Genomic DNA, 19,016 nt, shown 5'->3' on the forward strand with positions numbered 1-19,016 from the left:
TGGGTACAAAGAAACAGAAACAAATCATATAAAAAGTGCATACACCAGTGTGCTGTTGAAATACTCCTAACCTCATCACTCTAGTGTGAGAAAGTAGATCCCAGAAGTGGTGTTTGTGAATGTGTTTATACAACACCAGGACATTTCCATGAGAAGAATGATCACTTTAATAAAGCCCACGATTTAGAAATGGTCAACCATTGGGAGGAAATGGATGATCAAGCCACAATGAAACTTTTTTCATTTTTACAAATTGAAATCAACATGATAAAATATTGGGATGAACTGATTTCACTATCATTTTATGCTCAATGTGAGATAAGAATGGAATCTAGGTCTAATGCTGTAAGAGCAATGTTCAGCGGAGAAACATGCAGTTTGACTGCAGAGTAGTGATGCGCAGTTGACTCATAACCTGCAGTCCCCGTGGTTAGGGCTTTTGGGAACGGGCAGAAATTTTTTACATCGATCCATGGATGCAAAAAGGACAATGTCAGAGTTTAACTCAATAAGAGAAAAGCTGCTAAATGGAGATTTGAAAATAAAGAGAAGGGAGGGCCAGAAAAGTAATGTTTGGGAAAGATTTGGTGAAGTGGTAAAAGAGGATTATAGCAGTGTTATATGTGTGATGATTGTGAGGCGTTATACATATTCGACAGTCACAAGACGGGGACTTCAAATAGGCCTATGGCACGTCAAGGGAACTGTAGCCTACTGTTCAGATGGGTTAAATGGAAACTGAAATCTGGACACTGACTGTAGGTCTATAACCTCTCGCATAGCCTTAATATTAACTAAGAATTTCTTGCAGTAAAATTATACACCAAAGATAGGCTAAATTTTGACAGGAGTGGAGAAATATTATTTATTCTTTCAGCATTTTGAGAGAATTCGAATGTGCAGTTAGATCCTGTCTGTAGAGGTGCCATCTTTAGTATTTCAACCACATAAAATATGCATCCAAGCCACACTGAAATCTTATCAGAAACATGTTGGGTTGTTTTCACAGCTTTCTATTTCCTTACAACCATTCAAACTGATGTCATTTGGACATGTTGCACAGAAAATCTTTAAAGTTAGTTTTTGTTATTGTGTTTTCCCTAAATGTCTTTGCTCCGTGAAAGAAGCAGAGACGACAGAAAACGTTACCGATGTCAACAAGATTGAAGCATTAATTTTATCGATTTATTACATTCTGGTGAGCAAGGGTTAACTTAGTCTTCTAGGGCAACATATAATGACAGAAGAGAAGCTGCATGTCTTTAATTATAGACAAGTTGACTAACAAATAGCCTAGTAAAATGTCGGAAATTATATGCTGAAACATATCTAAATCAGCATAGCCGCAGGAAGTGGGGGTGCTGAGGGTGCTGCATCACCCCCTGAAAAATCTAAATAAAAAAACAATATTAATAATAAAAATGTATTGTAAATGTCTATTTTCCACAAAAGTAGTGCACTGGGCCTTTACTAGTTCTATATTAGCGGGTTAGGGTCAGTTGCCGGCCTCAGATTTTCACTTTATCACATATAGTCGGCCAGTTGCGGATGGATTATTAGCAATTGCGGGCGGGTGCGGGTGAAGAAACAGCTGACCCTCGCACCACTAGTGCAGAGTCATAGTATTTACCAATATTAACAATGTAACTGATGTTCTTCTAACGCAAAACAAGTTCAACTTATGTTGGCTTGCAAACTCATGCTCATGTCAAAATTTTATTTTACATATTTAAAATACATTTAAAATTATTAGTTAGACTACAAGTACAATGATGAACATTGTGACTATAATTATATTGCACAACCTGACTTCATTAATATGGATTATCTTAAATAGTGCAAAATACTTTATACAGGAATGTACTGGAGAGAGCGCATCAGTAAACAAACCAAATTAACTTTTTACAGTAAACTGCCAACATATCTGATAATTTTAAACAAATAAAATACAATATGAACATAAATGTAACAAAAAAATAACAAAACCAAAAACACAATCTGTACAAATTGCCATTGACAATAACAAACTTTCTCCACTTTGAGAAATAGCCCCCAGTCCATCAAAAGGCCTTTCAAAAACATGTAAAGAAAAAAACGGTGTTAGAAACAGAAATAAAAGTCCAGACCAGTCAGTTCCACATTGATGTAAGATTCTCTCGGTGTGTCTTCTCTACATGAAGCCATGATTCTCTAAAGTCCTTTAACTCTTTTCAGAGAATTACTCATTAAGCCTTTACATATATTAACAAAAAAGGAGAAAAAATGACCCCTGTGTTGTCCAACATTTCCAAGTTAGTTCCCATAAAGGGGGTTGGCGGTGGGGGGGGGGGGGGGGGGGGGGGGGTGGGGGGGGATTGGAGCAGATTCAACTTTCACCTCATCCAATAAGAGCAGCTCTGTGGGGGTGGGGGCGAGGCTGAGGGACACTTACTTGATGCTTGCGTTAGCAGTACTGTCTTTGAGTGTTTTAGTGAGGGGGCCCAGGATGTGGCCTGGGACCCAGCCCTCGGCTGCAGGGGACTGGCTGTTGGCGGGCCGGTACACTAGGTACATGTTCTGCTGGTTGGTGGCCATGATCTGCACCATCTCGCCCTGGATCACACAGATCTCATTCTCCTTCAGTGCACTGTAGTCCTGGGTCACCATCATGGTGGAGGAAATGCCGTTACATCCAACGCCGTCATGCTGCTAGGGAGGGGTGGGAGAGGAAGGAAGATTGTATTATGGCAGGGGAAATCAACACTGATACAAACCTGTATGCACATTCAAATAACATGAGTCATTACATACATTGACTCAATTCCTTAACTTCAGTATTTCTTGTCTGCGAGTTTCAAGTAAACAAAGTTTCAACATCTCCTGTTGAAATGTAAAACTAGGCCAGACAACAGACTGGACCGGACCAGACTGGACTCACCCTAGTTGAGTCATAGCAGGAGCTGCCGTTGGAGGTAGATAGTTTGAGAGGAGTAGGGGTCCTTCCCAGTCCTGCCAGGGGGGGCTTCTCTGCCCCCACAGAGGAGGAGGAGAGGGGCCTGCTGTTGGAACTGGGGGGCCGACTGCCAGACTGGTTTCTGGTGAGGGATTGAGAACCACCCTTCTCCTTGTGGTACTCAATGGGAGACTGCAGGGCTGTGGTGATAGTCCATTGTTACACACAATCAATAAACGAAAAGCCACATGTGTTTATTCTGTGTTAGACGGATGTAAATAGTATTACTCCTGTGTTGAGGCTGTAGTTATGACTAAATGGGTTTTGATCTAACTATTGACAATAAGGCTAGGGTTGCAAAATTCAGGTAACTTTCTCACATTTCCCAGGTTTTCCAGAAATCTTAGTTGGAAGATTATCTGAATCAGGAGCGAATAACCATGAAATCCAGAATTCTCCTACTAGGATGTCTGGAAAGTCTTATGGGGATCTTGGAAAAATGTACAGAATCTTGCAACCCTAGATTTAGCTCATGAAAGTAGAGGTGTATGTCAGACAGGAAGTTCTCTCACCAGACAGGAAGTTGCTCTGGGCATCCAGGACCTGGCTGACATGTTGGACCCACACCTGCTTGATGTCCAGGTTGGCCGCCTGCAGGGTGAATCGCTCGGCCGAGCCTCGACACGACAGCACAAACTTACACGGGTCGTTGTCCACTTGCTCCTCCAAGCCCAAGTAGCTCACCTGTTACAATGAAACACAACAACTCTAACTCAACACTGCACAATTCATCAACAACGCTATGGTGTGTTGTATTTTCTATGGACTCTGTATTTTATAATGTTCCCCAACCCTGCTTTCAAACCAAAATGTCTCTGGGGACAATACAGTTTTGTTGATTGATTGATTGATTGATTGATTGATTGAATGCAACAGTAGGAAATTGCCTCCATTTGTCTGGTCCATGGTGTCCTAATGGCATTCACTGTTGTTTTGACATTACTTGCCTTGATGCTCTTCTTAAACTGGTAGCCTGGAGTGGACGAGCCCTTGCGGAGGAGCTCGCTGAAGATGACGATCTGCTCAAAGAGGAAGACCCTGCGCTCCTTGCTGCGCGACAACACGCCCGTGTCCTGCTCCGTGACAAAGAACGTCTCCTGCTGCAGCAGTTTCCCCTGGCTGGTCAGCTTACCCTGGGGGAAGGCGCACGCACAAACACACACAGGATCAGTTACGACTCAACATCTATCAACGCTGGAGAATAAAGCAGAGTCAGCCATGCCCCAGTCTGTCTGTCAACACAAGGGCATTGCCCAGTCTATCAGCCCTTTTTTTTCTCACCAGGTCATAAAGCTAACAGCAGACCCTTGTACTGGATCTGAGACCAGGGTTGCATCTCAAATAGAACCCTATTGCATGTTTAGCGCACTACTTTTGACTAGGGCCCATAAGGCTCTGGTCAAAAGTAGTGCACTATATAGGGAATAGGGTGCCATTTGGGATGTAGTCCAGGCCATTGGCAAACACAGTGCTTTAATCTCACCACTGTTACAGCTGGCAAGGCAAATCTTTGCTTATCTTAGAGGTCAGAGATTTCATGGAGTCTGAGTGTTGTCAAAGTGAATTTTACTATGCCTGTGGAAGAACAAACATTAGACTCTCTAAGCCATGACCTGATTGAGTTAAAATGTCCAATAACACAGCTAATACAGCTTCGTGATTAATTCCACATTTTTCACCAGATGAGCATGGATTGTAACAATTCTAAAATCATAACTGATCCTGGTAGTAACTTCCTGTACATGTATGCCATAACAAATGTAATTATACCACACTCTTGATCTGCAGCATTACTTGTTTCCTATTTAATGTGCATGCTTTTATTGACACTCTGGAAAACAGTGGTGACTGTTACTGAGTGGAATATCGTAGCTAAATAACTAAATGATGAAATGTACAGCACCTCATAGCCTTGTAGTCTGCCAAGATTCATCATGTCATTGCAAAGCTTGGGGACCTGGGACATTAAACCAACTGCTTTCTGTAAAACACATTGAGAATGGTGTGAGCATTGACATTGATATAGCAGTGATGATGGATACACAAAACAACAAATAGGGTTACAAAATTCCAGGGACTTCCTGGTTGGAAGATTCCTGGAATCAGGAGGATTTTCGGATTTCCTGGTTTTTCCCTCTTGGAAACGAGGTATTTTGGGAAAGTTAGTGGAATGTTGCCAACCTAATCACAATACAACAACACATACAGTATAGCTGTAATCGCAAATCGTTTCTGTTACCTCCATCTCTTGGCAATCTAGTCCTGCTTTGGAACTATACTTTAAGAAGTCCTGAAGAAGAAGAAGAAACAGTGTGTGTAATCAATAGGGCATTGATAAAAACCTCCATTAGTTTCAGGTAAATATATCTAAGGGCATGTCTTTCAGGGATTACTTGCTGGAGTTTAGCGTTGTAGTCTTACCTTTAGAAGTAGCTGATACTTGGTAATTCTCTGAATTGGCTTTATGAGAAAGTCACTTATGCCAAGTCTTGAACTGATCTCTTGCTGTATGCCCTAAAGTAGAGTTAGCTGCAATTAGCATTAAGCCTATTTATAACACAAAAAAAGTATTATACAAAGCTGTTCTCAGACTACTCAAGAATTCTCAAAAGTGTTGTACAGCTCACCTCGAAGAATGTGTCGTACTCAGCGACAATGAATTCAGACTTGGGCTTGTTCTGGCAGTAAACCACATACATGTGTAGTCGTCTCTCCTGTATGAAAGGAGAAGAATATTAGTATCTTTCCTCTCTTTTATTTTCCAGTTCTACGGTTGAAAATGTGAAAATGATCTTTCCTTGGATTTGTCTTCCACTTCTTCTGAATAATCATTTTGACCTACGTAAGTCACCTACGGTTGTTAAATGCATCTAACTTCAAGTTCTACTATGGCCATTATCATGTCCAATCAAACCTAGTGAACAACGTCTGAACAACAAAGGCAACCCCACTCACGTACATGTTTAATGAAAAGCTCAGGAAGGTGCTCGTTGTCTTCAAGACATTTCTCCAGCTCACCGACAAAAAAACTGTGGGAGGAAACATTCTCTCAGTCACTCTGTAGGGCAATGAGGCAAGCCAAAATAGTGCTATACCACGTCAGGAGGAGTGACCTAGTTTGCTCTTCTAGACTAAATGATAAAACAAGCCAGTTATGGGAGGTTTCTGGCTGGTCAATGTGTGAAATTCTCCCCAATATTACAAATACACATAGTATATGTCCCAAATGACACCCTATTCCCTATATAGTGCACTACGGTTGACCAGGTTAAAAGTAGAGCACTATATAGGGAGCCATTTGGGACTTACTCTTTGTGCCAGTCGTAGATCTGGTGAATATTCCCAAAAACGATTTTGTCTTTTCCTTTCATATCTTCAGGGACTCCCTTATCCTCTATCCTCTTCATGAACCCCTAAAAGAGAAACAACATCAGACCGAATTAAGGTCATGGACTCGATATGACAGGAAACATGAGTCAGATAATAATCAGCATTGTAAGACTAGCATTCAGTGGAAAAAGAGAATATGATAAATACATATGGTTGAACTCATGGACTGCATCCCACATGGCACCATATTCCATATTTAGTGCACAATATAGGGAATATGGTGTCATTTGGGATCCAATCCTAGATGTGAGAAAATTATGCACTTATCTCAATATGTAAGACAAAACCCAGCCCAATACTCAAATTATGTTTTCTGAGGAGTTGTTTACGTAAATATAGTCACAAGTCGGGGAGCTTCTCTGTGACATAAATACCACAATGCAAATAGGACAACAGCTAGTCCAACACTTGGGATGCGTCCATAAAAGCACACTATTCCCTATATACAGCAGTGCACTACTTTTGAGCTCTGGTCAAAAGTAGTGCACTAAATAGGGAATGGGGTGCTATTTGGGACAAATTTATGAATTCTAAAACTAGAGCAGTGACTGGTCACATTCTCCACTGTTACTAGGACATGCCTCTCTCTCCTGCTATTTCCGCACTAGCGATGCTAAATAGACCCGCGCTAGGACGAGATTCTTGTCAACTCACCTCCACTACAATCCCCAAGTCCTTGACATAGTCCTTCTCCGTCTGTACCAGCTCATTGAGGACAAACCTGAGGAAAAGGACATGTGTGTTTAATGACCTGAATACACACAGGAGGCTGCATTTCTCTGCAGGATGAACCACCTATAAATGCAGTACAAACAGAGGGACTTCAACTTCGTGTCAAGGGAAGAATGTAATATAATAGCTTTGTTTGTCCTATGAGGGAACTTATTTTTTGAGTGGTTCAAAAATAAACAAATATAAACATAGTAGGCTAAACAGTAGACCTGCTAAGTGTACTTCTGAGTGTTACACATATAACCAAACAGAGGACAGGAAGACAACATCAGAGCCATTAGTGTCTGTGCTACATGACAGAGGCTAAGCTACATGTCTCTTACATGCGTCCGCGCAGAGCTTTGGCCTTCTGATCCATTTCAGGGTTCCTGGGCAGGGCTGGGCTGGTCTGTTCCGGAGGGGTCAAAGTGGTGAAGCTGGGGTAGGCACCTGGCTCCAGATTCTAACAAAGGAGAGAGAGAGGATTTGAAGCCAAGGGCTCAGAGGTCAGAAGTCACAGTCATACAGTCCACTGCAGTGACACAGGGAGAGGGAACTGATGGAGAAGAGAATACTCTCTGCTTAACCAATGAGCTGCCAAAGCCACATAAGTCTAAAACACTCTGTTTGACTGTATTGTACTCTTTTGGAAATTGCTCCACATGTACAAAGCTGAATGCTACTATGCAGTAGATGCTTGGAACCTTATCACATGATCTGTCACCTGACGTCATACTACTTATCTGATCTGTATGTGGCAAGAGGGGGCTGTGTCCCAAATGGCACCCTATTTCCTATCTAGTGCACTACTTTTGACAAGAGCCTTATCAAAATTAGGGCGCTAAATAGGGAATAGGGTGCCGTTTGGGACATAGCCAGTGTTCTATCATCCACATTCAGAAAGGAAGATATTTGCAAATTGTCCTGCATGATAACATCAACATGCAGCTCCCAGTCAACATGACATGGTTAGTGGCCTTTGAAAAGCGGAAGTTAGTAGATGACTTCAAGAGGAAGAGGGCATTAGTGTAGAGATTGTCACCGACTTATCAGTGTGCAAAGTGAGTGTGTAGAAATGGCAATTGCTCAATGCCGTTTTGAATTGCTTCACCTTCCACACTTACCAGCTTAGTTTTTACCAACTTTTCTATTGCACTGACAAGCTCCGCAGCGCTGGGGACATCGGCAGAGCCCTGACGTGCAGTAAGCAATGCGGAGGACTGCAAGGCACAGTTTAGGAGGGAGGGAAGGAGAGAGGGAGGTCGGGCGCGTTAGCAGCAGGGAGGATGAGGAAGAGGAGGAGAGCAGGAATAGAGACAGAGAGACAAAGGTAGTTATTAGATAAGCGCATAGTCAGGACCTTGGAGAAGCTACAGAAGACAAGCTTTAGTGGAGCAACGTGAGGTGCTGTTGGAATTATACACACACTATATCAGTTAGTAGTAGGCCTGGGACATTTCAGTGTCAAAGTGTACGTCCCAAATGACACCCTATATTGTAGTGCAGTACTTTTGACCAGGGCCCATAGGGTGCCATTTGGGACACAAAAAGTGGGGTGGGCTCTTGATTATAGAGTAAAGTGAGAGAGTGAAAGTGAAACTGTGCAACAGTGTGTTAGTTAGTCAGGTCACACAGTGTAGCTCTTCCAGCTGTAAACCAAGCTGGTACACATAATGCTTCCCATTCAGCAGAGCTCAGCAGACACGGATTCAGCTGTAGACACATGTGGTAGTTAGTGGCATAGTGCTGTATAGTACATAGAGGCAGCAGAGGAAGGGAAGTGGAGGGGGCTGCAGGTGGACACATCTTATGAGCCTGTGCTGAGTGACATAGCAGACTGTCTGAGACCAATAAGGTCGTTAACCGAATGGAAGACTAAGTGAAGGCTTCGTCCCAAATGGCATTCTATTCCCTACATAGTGCCCTTTGGACCCTGGTCAAAAGTATTGCACTATATAGCGAATAGGGTGCCATTTTGGATGCATTCATGAAGTAACTCCAACAGAGTGAGCTAGTAGACTTAGGGGTAGTAGAGGTACTACAGTGTCATGAAGAGGGGGTGCCATGCCGTACCTTCTCCTCCTGGGACGAGGGGTCCTTGATGATCTCCATGGGGGGCGGCAGGGGGGTGTGAGAGTCGTCCTCAGGCTCCTCCTCTCCTCCGCTCTGCATTCCAGAGGAGGACTTGGACAGGGTGCGCTCCTTCCTGCCCCTCTGTAGGGAGAGAAGGGTCGAGAGGGTAAAGTCTGGGGGGAGCAGGAGGGGTTAATGTGGGTCATTGTCCCAGAGTTCACAGGGGTGTCCTGCTCCATCACAGTGCCTCTCTTTGTCTCAACATCACACTGGGTGCCACACAGCCACCAGCCAGCCAGAAAGTCACTGCAGGCCTGGGCTGTGTCCCAAATAGCACCCTATTCCCTATATAGTGCACAACTTTTGACCAGAATTAGTGCACTATATAGGGAATAGGGTGCCATTAGGGATGCTATCCTAATCACAGTCCCACTGATGTGGGACCAAATCATGTGGAACACTTCTGTGACCATTCCTTTAGACTTTTTATCATGGGGCTGTGCTAGGAATGAGAACAAGGAATCTACTTTTCTGTTACTGTGAAATTATACTGTATCTGCATATCCTTTCGGTAGGCATCTAAAACATTTACATGCAGCAGTTGCAACAGTACAGCACAATATTGCACTGCTATCCATCAACCAAATGGGAAGTAAGAAATCGACTACTTGTACTGACAAAAATTCTCTCTACTTTTCCTCATGCACAGAGATGCATATAATTTGCTCGACATTAGTTGATATTGAAATTGATTCAGAAGGCTCCCATTTACACTGTGATGCCAATAGTTCATGACTTGTGATGAAACCAGAATGACACATGCACCCTGCAGAATGATCCCATAGTTATTGGGTCTGTATCCCAAATGGCACTCTATTAATTATACTACTTTTGATGAGGGTCCATAGGGATCTGGTCAAAAGTAGTGCACTATGTAGGGAATAGTGTGTGGATTTGTTATCAGATAACAGCTCATACTTTAGCCTTGGGAAATTGCTCCTCTATCGATGGGAGGATCTAGAGATTGTTTGAATGCTGCAGATATGCAATCACTGTAGTTATTAACCTTTGCTTACATGTGAAGTTCAAGAGGTTCAAAAGACTGATCTGAAGGGGAATCATCACAAAGGTTTGGAAAAATCTCTTCCAAACCATTGCCTGAACTGTACTTGTAAATATTATCCATTCACTTAACCCTTTGTTAAACTAAAAGAGCCTGAAAGAATCACAACTCCCCCAGATGCAGTGTATTCCCACAAAATGTGACGTTTAAATGGCCAATCTGGGATTCAAAGAACAACAGCGGTCCCTGAAGAACTGTGATGGACATGTCCCTTAGAAACCAATTACTGTATGTTACAGAGACACGGTGGAGAGGAGAGAGAAAGGGAGAGAGGGAGAGGAAGGGAGAGGTAGGTAGGGAGAGGTAGGTGGAGAGAGAGATGCGGCAGAGATGAGACGCTCATTACCTCGTCTACACCCTCCTCCTGCGAGAGAAGGAGAGATTGAGAGATGCGGTGGAGAGGAGTCAGGACGCTCATTACCTCATCTACGTTCTCGTCGTGCAGGGAGCTCTCTGGGGGCCCCAGGTCGATGCTCTTGCGGCCGTCCCTCTTCTTGTGCTTGCTGGGGAACTTCTTGACGCTGCTGCCGTGGCTGAGGCGGCGCACAGGGCTGGTCAGCCACTTCTTGAGGGTGTTGCCCGAGCGCTTGGGTCCCGGAGAGCTGGACTGGATGGAGCTCAGGGAGGCCTGGGACTGCAGGTTGGCCACCGACTCGGTCTTCGCTCCTTCGGGCCCGCTGACCGAGTAGTTCTCTGGAATTAGACGAGACAAACAGCATTTTAGACTCAACCTGGCCAACATTCTGCCAGACACACACCTTTAGAGTACCTAAGTATGCAGCATGAGCTTCAGTCACAGTTTAGACATTTCTCTTTGGCTCTGTGTGTGTCCCAAATGGCACCCTATTCCCTATATAGTGCATTAGTTTTAGCCAGGGCCCATAGGAAATAAGGTGCCATTTTGGATGCAGACCCTTTGGTCTCGTGTCAGCATTCTGTACTAACTAGAGTGATGTCCCTTGTTGCCTGAGGTCCACTTACGAACACCATTCTTTTTGAACCCATTACTTCCCAAAAACATAGGGTGAACAAACACAGTCATGTGTTTATCAACATTGCTGAATGGCATACTGTAGGAATGTGGTCAACCCAGTTATCAACATTGGTCAGTGTAATAATATGTAGGAATGCAAGTCATCTGTATACCAACATTGCTCAACGTAGGATAATACTGTACAGGAATGCAAGTCACACAGTGCGTTTGCTTAGCTCACTCCAATAGGATAATTTATGAGGTGCCTAAGATTCACAACACAACAGCCTCCTGTTATCCTGTAAGAAAAGTGTTTGTCTCCAATATATATTGCAGTGCATTAGCTAATAGTTATACAATGTGCACTGTTAATCATTGATGCTGATGTTTGTTTTAAGCCAATAAAAAGATAGCGGAGAAATTTACTGCACAGTTGCAATTTATTAACATCACACCAATAGGAAAAGCATCATTTTTCATAATGACTAATAATGTGGACTAGTTTCCACTAACTAGTCAACCACCTTGTGTCAAGTTGAAGATGTATGTATGTATGTATGTATGTATGTATGTATGTATGTATGTATGTACAGTTGAAGTCGGAAGTTTACATACACCTTAGCCTAATACATTTAAACTCAGTTTTTCAGAATTCCTGACATTTAATCCTAGTAAAAATGCCCTGTTTTAGGTCAGTTAGGATCACCACTTTATTTTAAGAATGTGAAATGTCAGAATAATAGTAGAGAGAATGATTTATTTTAGCTTTTATTTATTTCATCACATTCCCAGTGGGTCAGAAGTTTACATACACTCAATTAGTATTTGGTAGCATTGCCTTTAAATTGTTTAACTTGGGTCAAATGTTTTGGGTAGCCTTCCACAAGCTTCCCACAATAAGTTGGGTGAATTTTGGCCCATTCCTTCTGACAGAGCTGGTGTAACTGAGTCAGGTTTGTAGGCCTCCTTGCTCGCACACGCTTTTTCAGTTCTGTCCACACATTTTCTACAGGATTGAGGTCAGGGCTTTGTGATGGCCACTCCAATACCTTGACTTTGTTGTCCTTAAGCCATTTTGCCACAACTTTGGAAGTATGCTTGGTCCATTTGGAAGACCCATTTGCGACCAAGCTTTAACTTCCAGACTGATGTCTTGAGATGTTGCTTCAATATATCCACATCATTTTCCTTCCTCATGATGCCATCTATTTTGTGAAGTGCACCAGTCCCTCCTGCAGCAAAGCACCCCCACAGCATGATGCTGCCACCCCCGTGCTTCACGGTTGGGATGGTGTTCTTCGGCTTGCAAGCAACCCCCTTTTTCCTCCAAACATAACAATGGTCATTATGGCCAAACAGTTCTATTTTTGTTTCATCAGACCAGAGGACATTTCTCCAAAAAGTACGATCTTTGTCCCCATGTGCAGTTGCAAACCGTAGTCTGGCTTTTTTATGGCGGTTTTGGAGCAGTGGCTTCTTCCTTGCTGAGCTGCCTTTCAGGTTATGTCGATATAGGACTCGTTTTACTGTGGATATAGATACCTTTGTACCTGTTTCCTCCAGCATCTTCACAAGGTCCTTTGCTGTTGTTCTGGGATTGATTTGCACTTTTCGCACCAAAGTACGTTCATCTCTAGGAGACAAAACGTGTCTCCTTCCTGAGCAGTATGACGGCTGCGTGTTCCCATGATGTTTATACTTGCGTACTATTGTTTGTACAGATGAATGTGGTACCTTCAGGCGTTTGGAAATTGCTCCCAAGGATGAACCAGACTTGTGGAGGTCTACAATTTGTTTTCTGTGGTCTTGGCTGAGTTATTTTGATTTTCCCATGATGTCAAGCAAAGAGGCACTGGGTTTGAAGGTAGGCCTTGAAATACATCCACAGGTACACCTCCAATTGACTCAAATGATGTCAGTTAGACTATCAGAAGCTTCTAAAGCCATGACATCATTTTCTGGAATTTTCCAAGCTGTTTAAAGGCACAGTCAACTTAGTGTATGTAAACTTCTGACCCACTGGAATTGTGATACAGTGAAATAATCTGCCCGTAAACAATTGTTGGAAAAATTACTTGTGTTATGCACAAAGTAGATGTCCTAACCGATTTGCCAAAACTATAGTTTGTTAACAAGACATTTGTGGAGTGGTTGAAAAACGAGTTTTAATGACTCCAACCTAAGTGTATGTAAACTTCCGACTTCAACTGAATGTATGTATGTATGTATGTATGTATGTGTTGTTAGATCCAGACTAGCTCTGGTCCAGAGCGTGAGGACGTTTGCCTCTGCACTCTGTTATGGTCCATGTATCCTTACATAGAAACAAAATTCCTCTATGGAAGGATACATGGACTGAAACAGAGCACAGAGGCAATATCCTCACGCTCAGGACCAGAGCTAGCTAGATCCAAACTAGGGCCAGAGAGTGATTAGAGCAAAAGCTCCTGAATAATTTCCTTGGCTCATCCTGGTCCACCACTATGCATGCAGGCCTTATAAAGCCAAATGCACCTTCCAAGGCTGTTTGGTCTTAACCTTGGCGTTACTCCTCTTCGTTCTCACAATGCACCAGCCACAGTTTCAAACGCAATAGAGTTCAATGACTTTCACTGGCTCTGTATTTGAGCTCACGTCAACAAACAGTGACTAACTCTGGGTGTTCAGTAGTGTATAACATCCCAAAACATGTTGCAATGGAAAACGAAAATGTATGTGTCTGATTGGATCATTTAGGGTAGCACCTCCCCATTACAAAACATTTCCTTACTACTGAAAACAACTGAAGTATCATCAGTATTAGTAAATATTAAAGCGGCTGCCCGATCCATTGGGATAAAAAATAGCTCGATACTAAAGGAAACATTTGGCCAAGCAATTGAGATGAAAGGGGGGATATGTTTGTGCTGTGTTGGGCGGGCTTCTGCTGACCAGGCTAGCCAGGTCAAACAACTCACAAGTCTGCAGTAAAAAGCTGACAGTGTCCACGCAGTTATCAGCAGGCTAGGGAGATATTTGCTGCTACAGTCAGCCCTATTGTGGCAAAGAAAAGGGAGGATAATGCAAATATACCTCTTCTCTGTTAAACACGGTCTCTTTCTCTCTCCCTCTCTTGCTTTGCTATCTCTCTCTCTCTCTCTCGCTTTCCCTCTCACTGGACTCGCTCTGGACTCACCTAGACTTCATTTTCCATCTATTTGAGGCAATGTGGAAAAGTATTTGACAGTGCTATCCTTAATAACAGTGGACTACATGTTTGGGCCCCGTACTAGAAGAATCTCTGTCCTGCTTATCGTCCGACTTAGTTTGCATAGAATGTATCCGATTGTAGACCGGTCAAAAAAAGTTACTATTATGGCTCTGGTCAAATGTAGTGCACTATGAAGAGAACAGGTTCCCATTTGGGACGCATGAATTGAGAGTAAAGTGTACAGTGGGATAGTGTAGCCTGTTGTGCTGCTGACTAGCTGCTTTTGTGCTAGATGACTCACTACGGGGAAGTGACCTTGAGGAGAATCATGTGGACCAAGCCTGTAGTTAGATAGTTAGATATTGTAAAGTAGAGCAACTCAGCAACCCAGAGCCGTATCAGAGCCCCAGCCACAATCTCTCCCTGTGGGGACAGTCAATAACAGGGCAGCGAGAGAGGGAGGGGTAGTCCTCTGTAGCTCAGTTGGTAGAAATACCCTGATGAAGACAGCTTGTCTGTCGAAACGTTGGTTATGAGGTTATTAAATGATTGCATCTGAGCTCCTAGAGTGTGCAGCTCTCCTTTTCTTTTTCAAGTGTTCTACACCGCTAGCCAGCACCTCGCCTAAACAGGTGTGCATTTTTCGCCTCCAGAAATCAAAATAGTGACACGAGGAATAGTGACCAAAAAAAACAAGAGGAGAAAAAACACACACATGACTGCCTGCTGAAAAGCACTTTGGGGAGCAGCGCGTCACACTCAGACTTGATGACGACAGCAGGCGCTCTCATGAGCATGTGCTGGAAAAATAGTGTCGCTCTTGGCCGGCCATTAGGCCCTGCTCTGTGTACACATGGCCTTTGTCCCAAATGGCACCCTATTCCCTATATAGGGCCCTGGTCAAAAGTAGTGCACATAAGGATACCCAAAAGTAGTGCACTATATAGGGAATAGGGTGCCATTTGGGACGCAGCCACGGTACCACATGGTTCTCTTAAGCGCCTTCATTTCCCATCTCGCCAGATGAATGGCTGCACTGACAGAGGGATCATGTTCTCATTCCTCACACTACGGTCTCACTGTTACCTAGTTCTGATGCAGAATTAGCATCTTCTATCACATGCCTTCTGTTTACACTAGAAACAACCACTAAAAATACTCCCTTCATACCACAAAGGGGGATTAAAACCCTTAGGGAAATATTGTGCAATAAGATATTGGCGTTAAACAGTCATCAGGGTTATATCATGACTCCACAACATGAAATACATTTGTAAATGCTTAAATTACCTTTTCTGATGGTGACCCATATAAATCTTATGACTTACTTGAGGTTTTTATGCTCGGATACCACTGCACCAGTTAAACTGTATGTCTGTCTGTCTAAAATGCTTGTGTGAGTTATCGCATGGCGTAAACAGAGTATAAAATTTCTGTGTCACCAACAGTGATTAAGTTGTGTGATATAGAGCCACAGTCTCACACAATGGAAACCTGTGGAATGGCCTTGAGTCAATTTCCCAGTCTCAGCTACAGAATGCCCAAAAGAGAAAAAGCTGAGAGATTTCCCCCAACAAATCATTTACCCAACAATTCCCTGAAATACTTTTCTTCACCTCCGTGCAGTATCCAAATGACTTGAACCGATTTCTAACTGAGCCAGGGTTCCCAATAGCCTGTGGAAGACAGGTATTAGAGCAGGACCAGGACCTCTATACCAGGCGGTGTCAGAGGAAGGCACTCAAAATTGTCAAAGACTCCAGCCACCCTAGTCATAGACTGTTCTCTCTCCTACCGCACGGCAAGCGGTACCGGAGTGCCAAGTCTAGGTCCAAAAGACTTCTCAACAGCTTCTACCCCCAAGCCATAAGACTCCTGAACAGCTAATCATGGCTACCCGGATTATTTGCACTGCCCCCCCACCCCATCCTTTTTACGCTGCTGCTACTCTGTTAAGTATTTATGCATAGTCACTTTAACTCTACCCACATGTACATATTACCTCAACTACCTCAACTAGCCGGTGCCCCCGCACATTGACTCTGCAACGGTACCCCCCTGTATATATAGCCTCCCTACTGTCACTTTATTTTACTTCTGCTCTTTTTTTTCTCAACACTTTTTTTGTTGTTGTTTTATTCTTACTTTTTTTGTTTAAAATAAATGCACTGTTGGTTAAGGGCTGTAAGTAAGCATTTCACTGTAATGTCTGCACCTGTTGTATTTGGCGCATGTGACCAATACAATTTGATTTGATTTGATTTGATTTGATTTAGAGCAGGCTGGCAGCTGGAGCATGTGAGCGGTAAAATTGCCGGAGATGTTTTCTGTTGAGGACCAATGGTGGCCTAGCTTGGAAGGCAGGCAGACAAGCAGACCAGTCTGCACCTCAGTCAGCATACGGAGAGGCATGGAGGAGGGAGAAAGAAGAGGTGGAGGTGGACGTCTACTTTCTTGTATAGATCATTTCAAATAATAGTTTTCTAAATGACTACCTGTCCTGATATGTGGTGTCAAATATGCAGCAAAACAGGTTCTTAGTCCAGTCCTGCATGCCTACAATTAAAGACCCGTACAGCGTGGAAAGTCCCACAGGTGGAAATGTTCATTCATTAAGACATTAATTAAACTTAAGATTATCTCTGGGGCTATGAGCAGTGTCTGTTCAGAAACGAGTTGAATTAGCCTGAATCGTCTACACCGTACTGTACAGCTATCTAAGCAAAACGTGTTCACAGACTGTTGCCGCAATTTGCATTTGTTATTCAACGAGCTATAACCACATCCTAGCTTCCGGAAACTTCATGAAACCACGGCATGGTTGCGTCCCATATGGCACCCAGTCTGTGACTGAGATGTCCCGTCAGCAATGGAACAAATCAGTAGAAACTGTTTTATCAGGTGTCTCCTCGTGAGGTGTTGGCTATGTCTATTCATGACAATTCTTCGCTGTGATGAATCTCACGATGTCATCAGACTTCCAGTAAAGGGAAAGGTAGTCCATGCCTGCGTGCAACCGAACAAACGTATCCTGCTTTTCCTGACTGGGTACAGACAGTGTTATGGGTACTACGCCAGTGTTTTGGTATTTCTATTGACAGACAGGTCGTATACCCCTCTATCAACAGAAATACCAAAACATTGGCATAGTTACCCGTAACACGGGCCCATTCATGAAAAGCAGGACAGGTCTGTTTGGTTGCACACAAGCATGGAATTTACCTTTCTATTTACTGGAAGTCCACTTTGTGGCATTTTTATAATCTGGAACAATCGCATTCCAAGCACACAGTACATTCGGAAATTATTCAGACCCCTTGACTTTTTCCACATTTTGTTATGTTACAGCCTTATTCTAAAATTGATTACATTATTTTTTCCCCTCATCAATCTATACACAACAACCCATAGTGACAAAGCGAAAAAAGTTTTTTTTTGTGTGCAAATTTATACAAAATAAAACACAGAAATACCTTATTTACATAAGTATTCAGACCCTTTGCTATGAGACTCAAAGTTGAGCTCAGGTGCATCCTGTTTCCATTGATCATCCTTGAGATGTTTCTACAACTTGATTAGAGTCCACCTGTGGTAAGTTCAATTGATTGGAAAGGCACACACACACCTGTCTATATAAGGTCCCACAAGCCATGAGGTCGAAGGGATTGTCCGTTGAGCTCCGAGACAGGATTGTGTCGAGGCACAGATCTGGGGAAGGGTACTAAAACATTTCTGCAGCACTGAAGGTCCCCAAGAACACAGTGGCCTCCATCATTCTTAAATGGAAGAAGTTTGGAACCACCAAGACTCTTCTTAGAGCTGGCCACCCGGCCAAACTGAGCAATCGGGGGAGAAAGTTATTGGTCAGGGAGGTGACCAAGAACCCAATGGTCACTCTGTCAGAGCTCCAGAGTTCCTCTGTGAAGACGGGAGAACCTTCCAGAAGGACAACCATATTTGCAGCACTCCACTCAGGCCTTTATGGTAGAGTGGCCAGACAGAAGCTGCTCCTCAGTAAAAGGCACATGACAGCCCGCTTGGAGTTTACCAAAAGGCACCTAAACGACCCTTAGCACACTGCCAAGACAACGCAGGAGTGGCTTTGGGACAAGTCTCTGAATGTCCTTGAGTGGCCCAGCCAGAGCCCGGACTTGAACCCGATCAAACAACTAGGTAACAGTGAGACCTGAAAATAGCTTTGCAGAGACGATCCCCATCCAACCTGACAGAGCTTGAGAGGATCTGCAGAGAAGAAAGGGAGAAACTCCACAAGTACAGGTGTGCCAAGCTTGTAGCATCATACCCAAGAAAAATCGAGACTGTAATCGCTGCCAAAGTTGGTTCAACAAAGTACTGAGTAAAGGGTCTGAATACATGTAAATGTGATATTTCATGTTTTTTGTTTTGTTTTTGCAAATATTTCTCAAAATCTGTTTTTTTCTTTGTCATTACGGGGTATTGTGTGTAGATTGAAGAGGGGGAAAAACGATTTAATCCATTTTAGAATAAGGATGTAGCTTAACAAAATGTGGAAAAAGTCAAGGGGTCTGAATACTCCGAATTA

The 19,016-nt window shown here is 43.2% G+C and overlaps 1 protein-coding gene across 4 annotated transcripts in view; it reads right to left on the reverse strand.

Moving 5' to 3' along the window:
- The window catches only part of LOC311143301 (kalirin-like), a gene marked incomplete at its 5' end in the record, with an annotated part of 253,356 nt that overhangs the window by 12,466 nt on the left and 221,874 nt on the right, over positions 1 to 19,016 (reverse strand). The window contains 15 exons of one of the 4 annotated variants that reach the window (XM_084179130.1): positions 2,432 to 2,688; positions 2,918 to 3,132; positions 3,505 to 3,676; positions 3,940 to 4,125; positions 4,896 to 4,973; positions 5,232 to 5,282; positions 5,414 to 5,506; positions 5,620 to 5,706; positions 5,952 to 6,021; positions 6,302 to 6,405; positions 7,037 to 7,103; positions 7,438 to 7,556; positions 8,218 to 8,313; positions 9,167 to 9,307; positions 10,720 to 10,982. In XM_084179130.1, the coding sequence (XP_084035256.1) occupies positions 2,432 to 2,688; positions 2,918 to 3,132; positions 3,505 to 3,676; positions 3,940 to 4,125; positions 4,896 to 4,973; positions 5,232 to 5,282; positions 5,414 to 5,506; positions 5,620 to 5,706; positions 5,952 to 6,021; positions 6,302 to 6,405; positions 7,037 to 7,103; positions 7,438 to 7,556; positions 8,218 to 8,313; positions 9,167 to 9,307; positions 10,720 to 10,982 (1,999 nt within the window). Of the gene's footprint in view, positions 1 to 2,431; positions 2,689 to 2,893; positions 3,133 to 3,504; positions 3,677 to 3,939; positions 4,126 to 4,895; positions 4,974 to 5,231; positions 5,283 to 5,413; positions 5,507 to 5,619; positions 5,707 to 5,951; positions 6,022 to 6,301; positions 6,406 to 7,036; positions 7,104 to 7,437; positions 7,557 to 8,217; positions 8,314 to 9,166; positions 9,308 to 10,710; positions 10,983 to 19,016 lie in introns of all 4 variants that reach the window. The other 3 variants (XM_084179129.1, XM_084179128.1, XM_084179131.1) reach the window with 3 other exon arrangements.

The sequence above is a fragment of the Coregonus lavaretus genome, assembly GCF_964263955.1.
Source record: "Coregonus lavaretus genome assembly, chromosome: 16".
NCBI classification, from domain to species: domain Eukaryota; kingdom Metazoa; phylum Chordata; class Actinopteri; order Salmoniformes; family Salmonidae; genus Coregonus; species Coregonus lavaretus.